General features: G+C 40.0%; 1 protein-coding gene across 1 annotated transcript in view; it reads right to left on the bottom strand.

Annotated features, from left to right (window-relative positions):
- The window catches only part of CREBBP (CREB binding protein), a 31432-nt gene extending 14276 nt beyond the window's left edge, over positions 1-17156 (bottom strand). The window contains exons 1-17 of the mRNA XM_032230466.1: positions 16981-17156; positions 16490-16607; positions 15411-15603; positions 14138-14191; positions 12403-12497; positions 11892-12080; positions 11237-11653; positions 10300-10479; positions 9998-10175; positions 9382-9500; positions 7337-7576; positions 6283-6371; positions 4193-4273; positions 3378-3434; positions 3024-3101; positions 1505-1572; positions 536-686 (exon numbers count right to left, since the gene is read on the bottom strand). Coding sequence (XP_032086357.1) covers positions 536-686; positions 1505-1572; positions 3024-3101; positions 3378-3434; positions 4193-4273; positions 6283-6371; positions 7337-7576; positions 9382-9500; positions 9998-10175; positions 10300-10479; positions 11237-11653; positions 11892-12080; positions 12403-12497; positions 14138-14191; positions 15411-15603; positions 16490-16607; positions 16981-17123 — 2450 coding nt within the window. The 5' untranslated portion in view covers positions 17124-17156. The remainder of the gene's footprint in view (positions 1-535; positions 687-1504; positions 1573-3023; positions 3102-3377; positions 3435-4192; positions 4274-6282; positions 6372-7336; positions 7577-9381; positions 9501-9997; positions 10176-10299; positions 10480-11236; positions 11654-11891; positions 12081-12402; positions 12498-14137; positions 14192-15410; positions 15604-16489; positions 16608-16980) is intronic.
- Between the last annotated feature and the right edge of the window lie 28 nt (positions 17157-17184).

The raw sequence follows: 17184 nt of genomic DNA, 5'->3' as shown, positions 1-17184 counted from the left end.
TGAGAATGACATTTCTAAAACTTTTCCCAAGCAAAAGACTGCTCTATCTGCTGGGCTGTTATGAGAATCAGTTCTCACACCACAGTGAGAAAAAGAAGATCATAGCAGATATGACCACTACAGTATTAAAACAGGGTTAGGGAGAAAAGGGGAAGCAATTGCTTCAACGTTTTCTAGAATATAGCTAGCTTGCTGTTGAAACAAAAACAATTGCTTTCATCCATCTGTTATGGCTTCTACTGTAACTATTTTTCAGCAAAATACTCATCAGGAATTCTTTAGTTAATCTAATTGATCCTAATCTTCCCTGTCAGCTGTTGTCATGGACACAGCATAATAGGCTTTCTGGTTCCCAAGATATAAAATACCCTATTCTGAAATTATGCTGACAAAATTGTCAGAATATATGTAAAATGGCAATGTCCAGAAAAAAAATAAAAATTTGGATGCTCAAATAAAGACATTATAGAGAAATGGATTCAGTCAGCTGGTAATGGTAATCAGATGAATCCAGTAAAAGAAAAACAAAACTCACCGAGATTTCATTCCTGGTTTGACTTCTACTGTTTTATCTGAACTGGCCACTACTCTCACAAACACTTCCCCAGCTTCTGGGTGATTCTGCCGCCGCAGAAATTTGTTTACACGCTCCTCCAAATGATTCCCTAAGCGGGTAGTCTGTAATCCTAGTAAGTGGGGAGGAAGAAGGGAAGAACAGAAAGAGATTGTCCTGTTCATCGCTCGTATATCATTACAGCAATGTTTACCTTTTTTTAAAGCTACAATCAACATCCTTTATTGTAAGCAGCCTCCATAGGAAATTGATGAGCTTGTTTCTAAATGATAAAGGAATGGCTCTTATTACTACAGACCATCCCCTTGTAATACAAACCATCAACAAAAACAAGAGTTCACAAGACCAATCAGGAATCCAGAACTGAAGGGGTGGGGTGGCGGAAAGGTGGCTGTATTCATGAAACACGGAATAGCAATAGCACTTAGATATATATATATACCGCTTCACAGTGGTTTACAGACCTTTCTAAGCGGTTTAGAGTCAACATACTGCCTCTAACAATCTGGGTCCTCATTTTACCAATCTTGGGAAGGCTGAGTCAACCTTAAGGTGATCAGGATTAATCTCCAGAATGGAGTGTGGGATACTGCATTCTAACCACTGTGCCGCATGGCTCTTATGGAGCACCAAATGCTTTACAAGGTTTGCTGTTTCTAAAACCGGGAATATTCCTAGTTTCCCCCTTTCTTTTGGGGAAATGAGGAAAGTGGAGCGCTGCCCAGTGGAAATCTGCTTTATATTTAGATCTGCAATAGAGTTATTTTTCCCACTCCATTACTATTACTTATTTGAATCAAAACAAAATCCAAATATGAACAGCCTTCCACAATATTATTTAAACAATTAACAGTGGGGTTCTTTAAAATATGCATAAAGAAAGTGTGTTTAAATATAATTAATATACAATAAAGGAGGCCATAAACTTACTTTTGGCACTGAATTTATTCTCCTTGCGTGTTCGGCCAGTTTTCTTCAAGCAGTTATCACACACAAAACTAAAACACAATAAAGAGTTAATAAATGTATCATGAGCTGAAAATACTAGAAAAGGTTTTTGAAAAAGGGAAAAAAAATACTTAACAAAATACTACTTTCTTCATAAACAGAAAATGGGCCAAAAGGCCCCTTTTCTTCTCACCCCCTGGGCCATTTGTAACTTGGTGCTGAAGCCCACCTTAATTCCTCAACAGCATAAGGGATACATATTAGGATGACGGGGTTTGTAGGGCTGCCCTGGCAGAACATGTCATTGCAAGGCTGAATCCAGGGACTTGGCTGATGGCAAAAAGGAGTATTAAGACTCATAAGTAGCTCAAATCTCTCAGCCAAGCGATGATGAAGCAGACAATTTAAAATTCTCAGCTCAACATTCCCTTACGATCTGGCCAGAGGAGTCGGTCAAAGAGACTGCCACAGGCAAGATCTTGTCAGCTGGGTATGTGTGTTCAATGCTCAAAAAGAATTGGTGTTGGACAGGGCCGTTTGCATTCTGCTGCAATAACAGCACTTTATTTATTTATTTTATTTATTTTATTTTATTTTATTTTATTTTATTTATTTATTTATTTATTTATTTATTTATTTATTTAATTCATTCATTCATTCATTCATTCATTCATTCATTCATTCATTCATTCATTATTTTTATATGGCCACCCACAAGAGTGTGACTCTGGGCAGCACACAACGAATTGTACTTCCTTGACATAGTGTGACAGGCATCACATACATGGAATCTGATATTACATTAAACCTGGCATGTATTTATATTATTTCTTTAAGAAATTCACAGAATGGCCCTTAACGCTCCAGAGTATTCCGAGACATGCTGCCTGATAATGAAGACTGATTCTTTTCTCAGATGCAGACAAGATTTCATCAAGTGCCTTCTCACTTGCATAAAAACATGTAACCAAAGCCTATGGGATACCCCTGTGATCCCCAAAAGCCTAATATCTAATGTAGTTAAAAAACAAAGTGGTTCCTTAGGAGCAACTTGAATTCTAAGAAATAACTTAGAAATAACTACAAATGTAATATGTAAAAACTGCACATTTCTTAGGCCCCAAATGCAAGATGGAGCAAGTCACTTTCAATAAAATAAACAAAGGGAACTTAAAAACATCATTGCAACCACATATTACAAGCATGCTGAGCAGATTTTTGCCAAAACCACAGAACAAAGGTGTTTTTGTTCCAAATCGTCTACATCAACACGGAATTCTGAAATTTGTTTAATACAAAATGAACATTCTGCCTGAGGGTATACTAGTTTTTAATCTTAGATAATTTTTTGTTAATTTTAATCTTAACATTTTAAAATTACTATATTGTCATTTTTCTCATGTTGTAAACTGTCTGGATTTGCTTGATAGTGAGATGGGTAGCAAATAAATTTAGTAAATATTCACAGTAGTAAAACATGGCAGCTCTCAGAGCCACTTACCCAGAAGGCCAAATAATATCGTAGTGTAATGCGCATATCTGGTGCATTTTCCGGCCACATTCTTTGCAATCAACAAAACTGAACAATGTAAGAGAAGAAGTTTTAACTTCCTTGAAACAAAAATACATATTAAATACATAGTTTGTCAACATCATTAAAATGTTAAAAGTGTCTCTGCATGAGATTGCTGTTACAGACATACTAAATAAGTAAGGTTTCAGTATTACACTGCTTTCTAAATTACTGGACGTTGACTTTTTAAAAGACTTTTTCTGCATTAGTTTTGCCGGCTGACTAAATCTGAAGAAGTTCCAATCTGCAGCTCTTGCTGCAATAGAATCACACTATACTTACGGCTCAGGATCAAGTGTGTCATTTTTCTTCTTCTCAAAATGATCTTTTGAGATGGTTCTGCAAAGAAAAATACATAAGAAATTAGGGCCAATTTCAGTTTTAGCTAGATTATAACCCATAAGTGTATTTCTGTTAAAAAAGGCAGCTGCAAACAATAAAGCTGCATATGCTTCAGGAGTTTCTCATAAAATTAGTCATTCTGGAATTTGATTGTCACCTGGTACTCTTGATTTCTAATTATATGAATCAACCCAAATCAAGTTGAATTTTTAACATTAAGAAACTATTGCAATTAAATTCATTGAACAATGCTTGCAGGGAAGCAAAAAAACTCATAATTATCAGTAAAAAAGGTCTTCAGCACCATAACTATGAGAACAAGCTATCTAGGGTTGATTGACTTTTTTTTTCTTCAGTGCCCATAATAATTCATTTTTAACAATATGTTTCAGACAGGACTATTTATTCTCCATATATTCCAGAATTTGATGGTGAGAACAGGGTATGCAATATGTTCATGGCTGAATGTGATTTGAATTGAACTCTTTTTAAACTGAACAATCATGAAATGTTGCTCAGTATTGAGGATGGAAATTGGACAGCTGGGAAATGCCCAGGAAATGGTTAAAGAAACCAGATTCTATCGAGAGGACAGGCACCTCATAGGCAGCAAAGCTGCAGCTTAAGGATTTTCTGCAAATGTAAACAAGGCTACAGTGTATGAGAAGGTGCCTGTTGGTCTCTGCTGGCCGGCTACATTTGAAACGGTTTCTTCCTTAGTTTATACTCAGCATGTAAGAAACCGAAATACTTACGTTTGTGTCTGGGCAGGGTCATCACCCAGGGTAACGTTTTCGCCCTGGATTTCAGTAAAACATCTCTCACAGAAGTGATACCTGTCAGCGAGAAGGCCATATTTGGGTGAACTGGTCCATCAAAACACACAGCCACCCAAGCAATGGAACCACCAATCAGAGCAGGGCAGATCACCATGACGAAAGGGGGAGCGTCGTTTGTTGATTGATGGGCCAGTGTGGACAATGAAAAGGAAAAGAGGAGGGGGAGGGAAGGGAAGGGTTAGAAAAGAGGGAAGAGGACAAACAGCACAGACAGAAGTAGTAAGACACAAACACCAAGACAACACAGAGCAGAAAGCCAAGGCAAAGTGTGGGTTAGCTTTGGTCTCCTTCCACAGATAAAGGAGAGCTCCAGAATCCCAGGCTTCTTGTGGGGTAGCCTCTGTTTAATCATGAGGTATCCTTTAAAGCAAGCAGTTACTAAGGATGATTTCATTGCAGCGAAAGTAAGTTTATCGCAATATTTATGAATACAACAGAAATAGGAATAGTTTTAATATTGTCCACTGCACCAAACTGTGTTTGAAAGTTATATTAAATGTGTCCAATTGCTCAAATTAAATGCATACTATATAAACAAAATCAAGCTCATACTTTAAACAAACGTGTAACCAAAAAGCATTTTCCGGTCTATGTTTATTTTATAAATGTATGTGAACTATTTACATGGTTTATATTATAATACATCATAATGAAGTGATATATTAAGGTTTTGCAAACTGAAACAGACTTGTTTCCATTTTCTGTTAGCTAGTATGAAGTTTAGCCAATGTTGGTTTAAGGTAAGCAAAGATGAGTAAAGGTATAATTTGTATTTGAATAAGTCCGATCCACATTTTTACTTTTAGAAAATTTGGAAGCAAAATTGTATCCATGTAAGACAAACTTGGCAAATGTATGGAAAAAGCTGAACTAAAATTAAAAAAAACACACAAAGAAAAAATTACATTTTTAAAAAGAATATGACAAAAAGATATAGACACTCATGAGTATCTTTAGAAGAGCAACAGAGGTGAAATGAAAGAACAATAGCGAGAACCCAAAGTAACATGGTGGCTAGTCTCCATGCTATTAAATTTTGCACTTGTTGAGCAATGACCCCGATGGCTTTTTTGTGAAAATTGAGAGTTTTAGAGATTATTCGGCTGAACCAATTTATTCGGTTTACAAAGAAATATCGAAGACTGATCTACAAAGATTTTAAAAAATGAGCCCCGAAGTCAGGCTCAGGAAGCTAAAGCATACCTCCATCAATAATCATCTTGTACCAAAACAACAGCAGCAGCAGATTGCTTAAAGGCAACGTTGATTCTACTACACCAGTAACCAAGATTATCCAGATGTTTTATCAAAGAGACCAAATCCAAATCTATTGCAATGAATTCCAACCATATATGTATCAAAACCAAGCACAGACCATCTTGCCCTTTAGATGTTCTTTCCCTGAGATTTTTGGAAGTACTCTGTTCGCAAGACTTCCATTTTCCTTGCTAGAAGTTTGTGAGAGGGCACCCATATAGTCAGCGAGACAAAGCATTTGTCGCACCCTTCTATTTAGGTAAAATCAGCCGTCAAGAGTCAATTTGAGGACTGCAGGACATTCCATCTTTTTCAAAATAAATATCTACAGAATTTTAGTAAGCAATATTTCAACCCCCGCACAGAGAGCTAACGTCCCATAGAGCCACACGGTGTCTCCAAGCTGCCTACCGCTCGGTGTTGTAGCCTGCCTTAGGTTAGGACATGAGCAGGGAATGTAGAATTGGGCTTTCTTACACGTTGGACAAAGCAAGATCACAGCATAGATGGACCAGTTGTGGGAAGGAGAAAGCGTTCATCTAATAACTAATCAACATTGATTTATTATTTCCGTCTGTCCGTCCCTCCTCCACCCATTTCCTAAATAAATGAGAGTGGTCTCAGAAGTCACTGCATTTTCTAATATGAGGAAACTCCTTCCATATTCTAACAGGAAAAAAATGGCAAGCACACAAAATTAAATTTTAGCCCTTTGCTTCTGACCTGGGCAGGAGGACACTAAGACTCACCTGTTCTGGTAGCTGTAGTAGGCAGCATCTCTGGGGATAGTGCACAGCTGCTTGCCATAGCAACACAATGTCTGAGGAGAAAATTCGTACTACAAAAGAAAAAAAAAATGGTATAGAGAACAGTTTGCTATAGAACAGAACTCTCTATATATCAGGGGTGTCAAACTCGATTTCATTGAGGGCCGCATCAGGGTTGTGTTTGACCTTGAAGGGGCTGGGGGGACGGGGACATGGCCAGGGGGTATGGCCAGTTCTATGTCACTCCTGTTGGGGGCACCTGTGGTGGCTCTAGAGTTCTGACAGGCTCCTGAGCTCCATTTTTGGCTGCCACGGCCTCCTGCAACCCTCTGCACATGGCCCTCCCGCGCTCCGTTTTCATTGGTAGAGGGTTATAGGAAGCAGTGGCAGCCGGAAATGGAGCTGGGGAGCCTGTTTTCGCTGGCAGAAGCACTGCAGGCCGGTCCTTTACTGTTTCCAGGGCGGCCCTGCGGACCAGATCTAAGTACCCTGCGGGCCAAATTTGGGTTTGACACTCCTGCCCTATATGCATAAATAAGAATTACTGTCATGGGGTCACTCTGTTCATGTAAATTCAAACTGTAATTTAGAAACAAGCATGTAGCTCATTAATATCATTAAAGAATTTTTATTGGTCACCCAGAGCTACCCTGTGATAAGATGGGCAGCAAATAAAGTTGATAAATAAGCACAAGGTCAAATAAGAATGCAGAGGTTACTAAATATTACTAAAATATTATTAATATTATTAATCATTTATATTGTAATAATATTATACGAAGGAGTTGGATGCTATTTTTAACCTCCTATTAATAGTTGGAATATTTGATGTTAAAACACGTCAGATAAATAGAATATGAGCAAAACATTCTAAATGCCTTATTTAAGATTTCATATAATACAGATTTTTATGGCATTAAAATACTTTAGTTTTATCTAAAACATTTTCACTTACATGTATAGTAACAACAGTTCCACAGGATTTGTTCCGCAGTTAATAAACTTATATTTATATATAGGTTAAAACCAAACACACCTTGCGGCCACAACAGTATCCTAAGGACTGCATAACAGGATCAATTTCTTGTTCAAAGACCTCTGCAAGCTTAGTGCAAAATTTATAAACTCTTGATGTTTTGCGGTTGTAAAGCCAGGCATTATTGAACATTAGCCAGACATCATCCACATACTGCCACGGTTCTTGGTATTGCCCTGTATCCAACTTGCGTTTAATTGTAGAAAGGTCCATGGGGTTCTTCACAATGTCAAAGTAATCCTTTGAATGTAAAAAGAAAGCAGAAAAAGATACATTAGGTCAGCCGAAGAACTGAAGAAGCGTCTTGGATGAGAAGCAAAACATCTTCAAGCAAGAACCAAAAAAGTCCAGTTGCCTTTTGAAAAAGCACCTTTGAGACAACCATGATCTGGACGACTGTGAATCTCAATAGACAATTAGATCAGCTTGGCAGCTAAACGCTTGTAACTCACTTCAAGATTTCATGGACAAAATCTGAAGACAACTGTTCTTATTCTAATGGCTTCCAGCTTTTCAATGATATATGCGATACCAACTAGACAAAAATGCATGGCAGTTCTTGGAATGAGAACGGCTCCATTACAGGAGAGAAAAGAGAAAAAAAGAGAAATGTTGGTCTTGTGTGCAAACTTCTTTCCCTGTTTTGATGGTGATAGAACTGGAGATGCACCACTTTCTTCAGCAGAAAACAGGTGAAGTTGGAAACAGAGGGCAGCTGCTGGTCGAACTCCTGAAACCAGTCACTGCTACCGTGTTTTCCCCAAAATATGACCTACTCAGAAAGTAAGTCCTAGCTTCATTTTTACACTTGAACCCAATACAAGCCCTATCCCCAAAATAAGCCCTAATTTAGACCCCAGGGTTTACTGGTAAAAATTAAGCTAGGGTGGAGCTGCCCTACTACTTACCTTCGCATAGTTGCAGCCAGGCTTCGCACACCTTGGCCCATTTCTTTTGCTGCAGCCAGCAAGGCTTTCCTGAAGGCCTCTGTAGCCGATTAGAGAGCTCCAGATCGATCCGGAACTGTTACCGGCTGACGAGGCCTTTCCTGATCAGGAGCTCTGTTATCGGCTGCAGAGGTCTTCAGGAGAGCCTTGCACCAAGTGAGGTGAGTTAGTAGATGACATCCCCCCCTCTCCCAAATAAGACCTGGTGCCTTTTTTGTTGGCCAAAAATATAAGACAGGGTCTTATTTTCAGGAAAACATGGGTAGGTCATGTCAGCTATCTAATCTCAACCTAGGGGAACTGCAGGTTTAACAGTCTGAATTGTAGGCTGATCTGGCCAGAATGTGGTCTATGTTTGTAAAAAGAAGAAGCTGACCTTATTAGACAATCCATGCCTTTATCAAGCTTCCAGAGTTCTGAAAGATCCTTCTCTTGATTCCCCCGGGAATGATACTAAGGAGAGGAGGGGTTTTTCTCAGTTTCCATGCCAATTTCTGAGCTTGGAAAAGGGTATCCAAGCTACCTCAATAAGGACCTCCTCCCCTTCCTCATTTTTCTATCACACATTAGATGCTTGAAGATGTTTCATTATCCAAAGTTTCATTACCCAATATTAAAATCTAATTAGGTAATAAAATGTCTGCAAGCAAACAACCAAATTCGAAAAGCACAAAGGAATGAGCAGTACTGTTGCACAGGAATTGCCCCACTTTCAAGAACAGAGATCAAGATATGGGTCTGTTCTGGTTTTCACTGAGAGGAAAAGAGAAAGTAAAGTAAATAATGCCAGAGTCTCTGCACTCTGCAGAGCCCTTTGACAGCTTTCTTGCTCTTCTGGAGGTCAAGGTGTTACAAATCACGCGGTATGTCTACTACCATACACTCATCATAGCTCCCTACCAACTTTCAAATTTTTCTTAATATAAAATACAAAAATACAATAGAAATTAATAGGAAAATAAAGGAAAAGGGGAAAGGGAAAGTGTAGGGCAAAGGGAAAAATGAAAAAGCATTGAAAAAGGAATCTGTTCTAATTAACAGATAGAAATATCCATGGCAAGAGGAAATCAGTTAATTTCCTTCTGTTTACTCACTCACCGGAATACCTAGAAGTTGAGGATCCACAGGCTGTCTGAAAGGTAATGATTCTGGATCCTGACGATACAAAGCTTCCAGGGTAGGCATGAGGGCCTGGCGCAATTCTTCAGGTTTAAAGACTGTTAAATAAAAACCTTGTTATCCATCCATCCCAACGCTTCTACACTGCCCTAAATTTCCATAATTCAAGGCATTTTACCTAATAATTTATGCAATCAACCACAAGTTATTTCTACATTTCTCATGAAATTTTTTAGTCTTCAAAATTTCATTGAAGAAATTTAATTACAAAAAAAATGCAATAATCCCTGACCCCTTGCTCAGGGAGCTTTAGAAAGATAAAATATTGTTGGAGAAAGGATCAGTAACTGATAACTAAAGCTAAAAAAATACAATCCTACCCAAATACTCCCCCCCCCCCCCCAGAGATTAAGGACAAGCCACAGCTATCCATTAGCCCTGCTTCTCATTCTCCACGGTGCCTGGGTGGCTGATCTTACTGGGAATAGAGTGACAATGCACGGAAGGCTTATTAGGCCTGCCTGCACAAGAGGCTTGACTGTTTTGCTGCCCAGGCTCAGAAAATGCCCCAAAGTGATAAGAGATGCAGACTTACTTTTCTTCCGTGACTGAGATGGTGATGTAGACTGCGATATGGTGCCATTGCTGTTCCCATCTTCCTCCTCTTTTAGTTCTGATTTTTTTCCTTCTATTTCCATTGACTCTTGCTTGCCATCTACCCCATTAGCTTCTTCTTTGGCTCCTGTAGGTCCCGATATGTCCTCCTCCTCCAACTGAAAAAGCAAAGGGGAAGTAGGATATTTATCTCCAGTGCAACCTACTAGATAGCCCATTTTTTCAAGTAAGCAAGAGTAGGTCATGCCTTTTATTAATCCACTGATAATGATTCTCAATTACCTCTGGCTTCGGCTCCAGTTGAGCCTCAACATATTCTGAGTCAGCTTTTTCCATCATGACTTCTGGCTTATTTTCCTGCATTTGTGTTTCCTGACCAAGTTGCTGGGCACTGACGTCAGCACTGGCAACAGAAGCAGGTGTGGGTATCCTACTGTCTGTACTTGCTGCGGCTTGAGATAGCTGGGAAAAGAGGGAGGGAGGGAGGAAAGATGGAAGGAAGATATGAAAACCTGGCTTTACAGAGTGACACTGAATCTGCAACATTAAACTGAGATGGCTGTCCATAAATATCTCTATATGGTGAATCTGCTTTACCTACCCATCTTAGAATCCTCAATAGGAAGTTAACGTAAATCAGAGAGTCATCTGCCTTCCAACCTGTTTATTGTAAGCTGCCTAATAATATATTTGAAGGATTGTGGCAGAGTTTAAGAAGGGATTGCTCTGTGTGTGCTGTACATGTGAAGCACTTGCCGAAGAGCAATTGCTTTGGTGTGCCATAAGAAAGCTACAACAATGCCCTTGAAAAACAACACATGCAGAAAGATCTGAGTCTTGTAAACTTAGAGCTCTTAAGGAAATTTCAGATGTAAAATGTAAAGGTGCTAGCTGGAACCATCTGCCAATCAATCCTAAAACATTTGTTGTGACCAATTAAAGGGATTCACCATTAAGCTCTTTATGGCAAAGAATCAAAGACGGCAAGCAGCAGCTAAAGGTTGCCGGTAGAGAATCACATTCTGTCAGCCCTTTGATGGCATTCGAACAGTCTACTTTAAAAAAAAATTTTTTTTAAAGCCTTGCTTTTGCCCAAGATAGCAAGGCAGAAGCTGACAACAAGTTTGGATGGTGCTGCTTCTCTTGCTGTTTGGTTTCTGAGGAGCTTCCAACTGAAAGACAGCAGAAAGCCCAGACAGGGAAAAGATGAAACACTTACCGGAGTACTGGGTGCCTGGGTTGACAATGGCGGTGGCTGCGGCTGCAGGGGTTGTGGGGTGGGCACAGATGGAGGATGCACGGGGGTCTGAGGCTGAGGGGTGACCTGAGCTGGTGTTGCCAGTTGCCCCGAAGGGGTGCTTTGCATCTGCATGGCATTGGGAACTGAGCCAGCAGCTGGAGTGGGAGCTTGGCCTGACGAGGAGGCAGGGGTGGACGGCTGGGCAGACACAACTGACTGTGGTGGAGTAAGTCCTGGAGGGGTTTGGTGTGGAAGAGATGGCACTCCAGCCACTGTGGATAATGGAGGTGCGGCTTGATGAAGGGGTGACTGGCTCACTGGAGGGCACGAGAGCTGATTGTTTTGTGATCCCAGTAAGGTAACTGAATTAGCAACAGCACTTCCAGGAAGCTGACCCTGTTAGAAAAACCTACACTTAACAGGATATATAAAAATTCATCAAATTCTTGTGCACATACTGAGACACACAAATACATCATGTTTTCTTCTTGTGCAAACAACCACCATTGTGCTATCCATTCCCCAAAACTAGAATTTAGTAAAAGACACCATATTTTGCAAACATGTACCCAAAAATTATTGAAACAAATTTGCCAGAAAAATCGAATAAATTTTGGTTTACTGCAAAACTTACCTGTACTATCCCAGCCTGTGCTGCTGGCTTCCCTAGGGCTGTACTGTTGACATTCAAAACTCCACTAGAGGCAGAATATTGATTCTGGGGCAGAAATTGGGTTTGGCTGGTGGGCTGACCCAAGAGGTTGCCAGAATGAGCTCCCATCACATTTTGAGACTGAGGCATTCGGGAAGGAGACAGAGCCATCTAGTAAACAAAACAATCTACTTATATTAGGATTCTGGATCACAGGTTTCAGAACACACAGATATTAACTACAACAGGAATGGCGGCTTCGCAGTGAAACACTGAACCAAACACAATGCTCTTTTAAATGGCTTACACTGAATATTTCCCAGGTTCTCTTGCGTAATATAGAGAGCTGGGTGAGATCAAAAAATATTGCAACAAAATGCATTAACTGAAAATTCCAATGAGGCAATACTAGAAAGCATGCAAAGCAACTAATAGCTGAATTGACTTTCTGAAAGTATTCTAAAAACTGAAAGAAAAATAATATGATACGAACCGTCGAAACAGAGGCCATGGAGTTCATCTGAACAGGGTGATTCAGTGGAGAAGCCGCACGAGGCCCGACTGATGCTGGGGGCATTTGGGCATTCCCTATGGACATGGAGTTAAACTGATTCACTCCTGCAAAATGTACCCCCAAAACAGCTCATTAGACACACAAAGTCCGAGCCCCGCTCAGACCTCAAACGGGCAGGAAAACCTGGCCCAGGTAAACAAGCAGGAACAAAGGAGACTTTGAGAGAACACTGGTGGGAGTCCAATGGAATCCAATGATCATAAGTGGGATTCAACTGTATCTTTGGCAGTCAGGCTTCTGGCCTAGATATGGGAACGAAACCACTCACGGACGACTAATGGTGGTATGGTACAGAACAGATATTCCCTGTTTTAGGTAAAGCTACAATTGGCACAACTGAACTAACAATGCTGTGGCCGCCTGCTTTTCCACCAGGAGCTGATGGACTGTTCAATTGCAATTCCTCAGCTGAACTGCTAGGAGGTGCCAGGAGGTTCAGAAAAGAACTCTTTTGCAATGCCTTTGGAAGTAACTGTTGCCTTAGGTCAGTGAAGCTGGAGTAGCTTGAATTATTTTATCATAATTGCAATTTTCCTTTCCTGGGAAACCAGCAGAAGAAGAGGCATGTCGTAAGAGTTTCAAAGTACATCCCCTTTCTTCCTATTTTTAACATGACTTCTGTGTAACCCCACCTATGAAAGGAGAGTTTTTACTTAATGTAGGGAGAGATCAAGTTTAATAAAACTATTTTGCCTGCAATACTGCTGACTCTGACAAATCTCTAATTCAGTTCTAAGTGGTAATCAGAGGTGACCTACATGTATTTGAAAAAAAATCATGGATCTGTTTTCATGGATATTTTTCATGCACGAGGACTGCTTTGGGCCTTCCCTTATTCCGCCTATGCCTCTACTTTAGACCCTTGTGATGGGAAGTACCGTGTTTCTGCAGAGTAGCTAATCTCTGGAGATCGTGCCACAAGGCACTGGTCTGTGAGCATAGCTGAGGGCGCAGCATTCATTTGAAAGGCTGTGCAAAATTTCCAGAAGCTTTGCTTTGATGAAGGTTAAGTATCCCCCTGAAGATTCACACAACAATGTGTGGCCAAATGCATATCTATTTCCTTTTTTTTTAAGCTATTAATTCTGTTTCCTTGCAGAGGCCCATCAGATTAAAGCTGATGTTTGCAGTTTTATCATATTTGTTGATCCCATAATGCGGCTCTTCCTAAAGTCTCATTAGAAAGTTTCTGTTTGCTTTTCATCGGACTTCACAGAACATACAGTAGATACTACCTTTTCATCAGCAGCAATTTTGAAATTTCTGCAAGGACAGTTGATTTCAGTATATCTCAATTTAATACACCATTTGGGAGAATGTCTGTTAAGTCTGAATTTAAAAAATTGACGTGATTTATGTCATTTGTGTGATTATGTGAATGGCATAACCTGATTCAAATGAGGAAAAAACATAATTATGTTATTTAACAAACAACATAAATTGCTTCAGAAGCAACAGACAGTGAACTCCCAAGTAAAATTTGGAGGTCTAGAGAATCCAGACCTTACTGTGAGATTATGAAGCAAACTGACTTGGGATAGAATGTTATTGGCATAGGTAGCATAACTGGAGAGGTTAGGTAGAGTATCCTAGCTGAAAGCAAAAGCCACAGCAGAGATGCTGAGTAAAAGAGGAATCAATGGAGGTTAAATACCTTGAGACGCCTGCATACGGCCCAGAGGCACACTTGGCATGGATACAGGCCCATCTGTAAAAGAATAAATGAACGTTAAACTCTGATAGAATTCTAAATTATGTTATAATTATTTTAGGCAACATCAGTTTAAAAAATGATTAATTATTCATAAAACAGAACACTGAAAAGTGCAGACGATGCCTTCATCTTAAAAGATGGATTCTCCTGTCAGTCTCCCACACAAGTACATAAGGAATAAGTAGCAGTTTTACCAACTGGAGAGGTTCCCAAGGGTGATAGTGTTTATTTATTTTATATATATAAAATATGTGTTAGTTATACGTGTTAGTCAGGGATCACCGAGGTGGCTGGCTGCCTCTGTGAAAGGAATTTTTTTGGGGGGTGTTATCTTTACTCGCAGGACGCCCAAATGACAGTAGGCAATTGGGGGAGGCTTCTTTCTTGTACCTTCTGCAATTTATTTGCTCAGGGGAATCAAATCACCGAGCTGCCGACCTCAGCGGTGCACAAGCCTGGCATCTTACGTGAGCCACCACAGTCCTGATCCTGCCCTTACTACTTTATAAGTAACTCACAGCAGCAGGCATGCATAATTTTTCTTCTTCCTCCTACTTTCCCCACCTCCACAACCGTGTGAGGTGGGTTGTGTTGAGAAAGACTGGCCCAAAGTCACCCAGCCCACTTTCATGCCAAAGGCAGGACTAGAACTCACCCTCTCCTGGTTTCTAGGCCAGCACCTTCACCATGAAACCAAACCTGTATACTACACGTGTTACATTTTAGGAGGTGCCATGGCGGCAAATCTTGCTTCTCACACTACTAAGCAAACAGAAGCTATAAGCTATAAGCAATGTGAGAACCTGGCCTAAACCTCTTCAGCCTCCACCTCAGATGATACCTGAAGGCAGCAACAGTGATGCATAAGAAAGCCAAGCAACCCCTTTGAGAAGGAAGTGCTGAGAAGGCTCATCTTCATCTTTATGCTGGGAAAGGATCATATTGTCTGCTTTAAAAATTTATTCAGGGATGCTATAGAGGCACAACATGAAGATTTCCTTTCCAAAAGAGGAGGTCCAGCAAAGGTCATCTCTTCAGAATTTCAGAAAATGGTTATAAATCTACAGGCAAATTCAAATTTGATCCTGTTTCCCTGTGGTTTTAGAAATTTTCATTTTTTTAAACTTGCTAAGGTGGGATTTTTGAATGCAAAAAGATAAAAAGGAGAAGTAGCAAGGTCTTTCTTGCTCTCTATTTTTAGTGAATCACTTACTGGGTGGCCTCACAGGCTGCGCTTGACCCACAGTTGCTGCCACCGCTGGAATGCCGGGAGGTTGAGAGCCAGGGGCTTGTAAGGGTGGCTGATTAACCAAGATTCCTTGTTTATGCAAACGAGACCTCCGTTTTTCTTCTAGCTCTTTTTGTATCTTATATATTTTCTCTGCTAATAAATGGTAATATTCATCCTGAAAAACGAATTTTAGGATCAGGTGAGCACAGATTGAAGTTATAATTTGAATCCATTTTTGTACATGAATAGTGACCATTGGAAGCAGCCATCCCATGAAGCCGAGTACCTAAGCTGAAAAAATACTTCCTGAAATTTGGCACAATAGTCTCTAGATGAAAGACAAGTAACATCCTCCAGATGAGGCTTGATACGATCACCTACGGCCTAAGATGGAGGATGATAGGAATTTAAATCTAACATCTGGATAGCTTGAGCAAGCTGATGTAATACAGTTCATTTAACCAGTCAAAGCTCCTCTGGAAATGTGGTGCCCAGAAGTGTACATAGTACTTCAGGTACAGCCTCCCAAAGGGCTTTGCTTGTCTGCGATGCAATGCTTTTGACAACGCAGATCATGAAAAGCCCCGATCTCATCTTCCCACACAGGTATGTAAGTTAAAGAACCAAGTTTGGCTCCTTTTCCTGGCAACAGTACTGCCACGACCCTTTTCAGCTTCCCCTGTTCTGGGATTTCCTGGCAGCCTCCTGTTCAAGGGCTAACAGAAACTGTATTTAGCTTTAGTTTCCTACAGTAACATCAAAACACAGTGACATCCCAAGACTTCTTCACTTGAGAGAAGATGTTCTTGTAGATTCAGATGCTAGACTTAAACTAGAAGGCCTTTCCTGTGAGAACGAAATCTTTTAAGCACTCTTTCTAAGCACTGAAGCTTGAAGTTGTTATCTAACTCTGGCAATTTTTTAAATCATTATACCACCCAGAAGAGCCCTGCAGTGGAAGCTCATGGAGAAACGTACTTAACACAGATTTTTTCAAAAACATGGCATTATACAGCACTTGACATATACAATCAAATCATTTTTTCAGATCAGTAACATACCCTACTATTAGCTGATTCATACATATCGCCTTCAACTTTCCTAGCATAAGCCACCAGATTTTCCATCCGCCGATCTTTCAAAGCTGCTGGATCTGGAGTTGGAAAAATGGCTTGTACGCTGAAAAAAAGAAAAGATTTAATTCCCTTTAGAAACACTGCAAGAAAATAGCGTATAGTGGAAATACATTTAAAACTCTTAAAGCTCTTAAGAAATTCAATGACAACTACTCTTCTTTCAGAATGACATGCAGCAACTGAAACCTTTGTGGATTGCACTGAGACAAAAGATGAAATTGGGAAGTAGAATAAATGTGTGAAACAGCCCTTTCCATGAAATACTTTTTCACACAGTGAAGAAATAAATGTTTACTGAAACTAGCCAGTTTCTCATATTACATTCTCAAATCTAAGGAATGGCACTATAGCGTAACATAATTAACAGACTAGTCACATCCTATAGTGAGCTATGCCTTCACCTGGTTAATACTTACAGTTTGTGTACTAAGTGATTGCGCAGATCCTGAGTGACATGCTCATGCCAGGTCTTCCTTACCCCGGTACTTGAAGGTGGTGCAGCTGTTGGCATAGAGCCACTGAGATTTCCAACACTGCCAGAATTTGTGCCATCACTCATTAAGGGGCTAAAGAAAAGGCAGTTAGGGAACCTTTTGTAGATCTTTATTGTACTGAAATTT

Source organism: Thamnophis elegans, chromosome 14, assembly GCF_009769535.1.
Source record: "Thamnophis elegans isolate rThaEle1 chromosome 14, rThaEle1.pri, whole genome shotgun sequence".
Taxonomy (NCBI): Eukaryota; Metazoa; Chordata; class Lepidosauria; order Squamata; family Colubridae; genus Thamnophis; species Thamnophis elegans.
The sequence above is the reverse complement of the archived record's forward strand: the minus strand, read 5'-3'. Positions and strand labels throughout refer to the sequence as shown.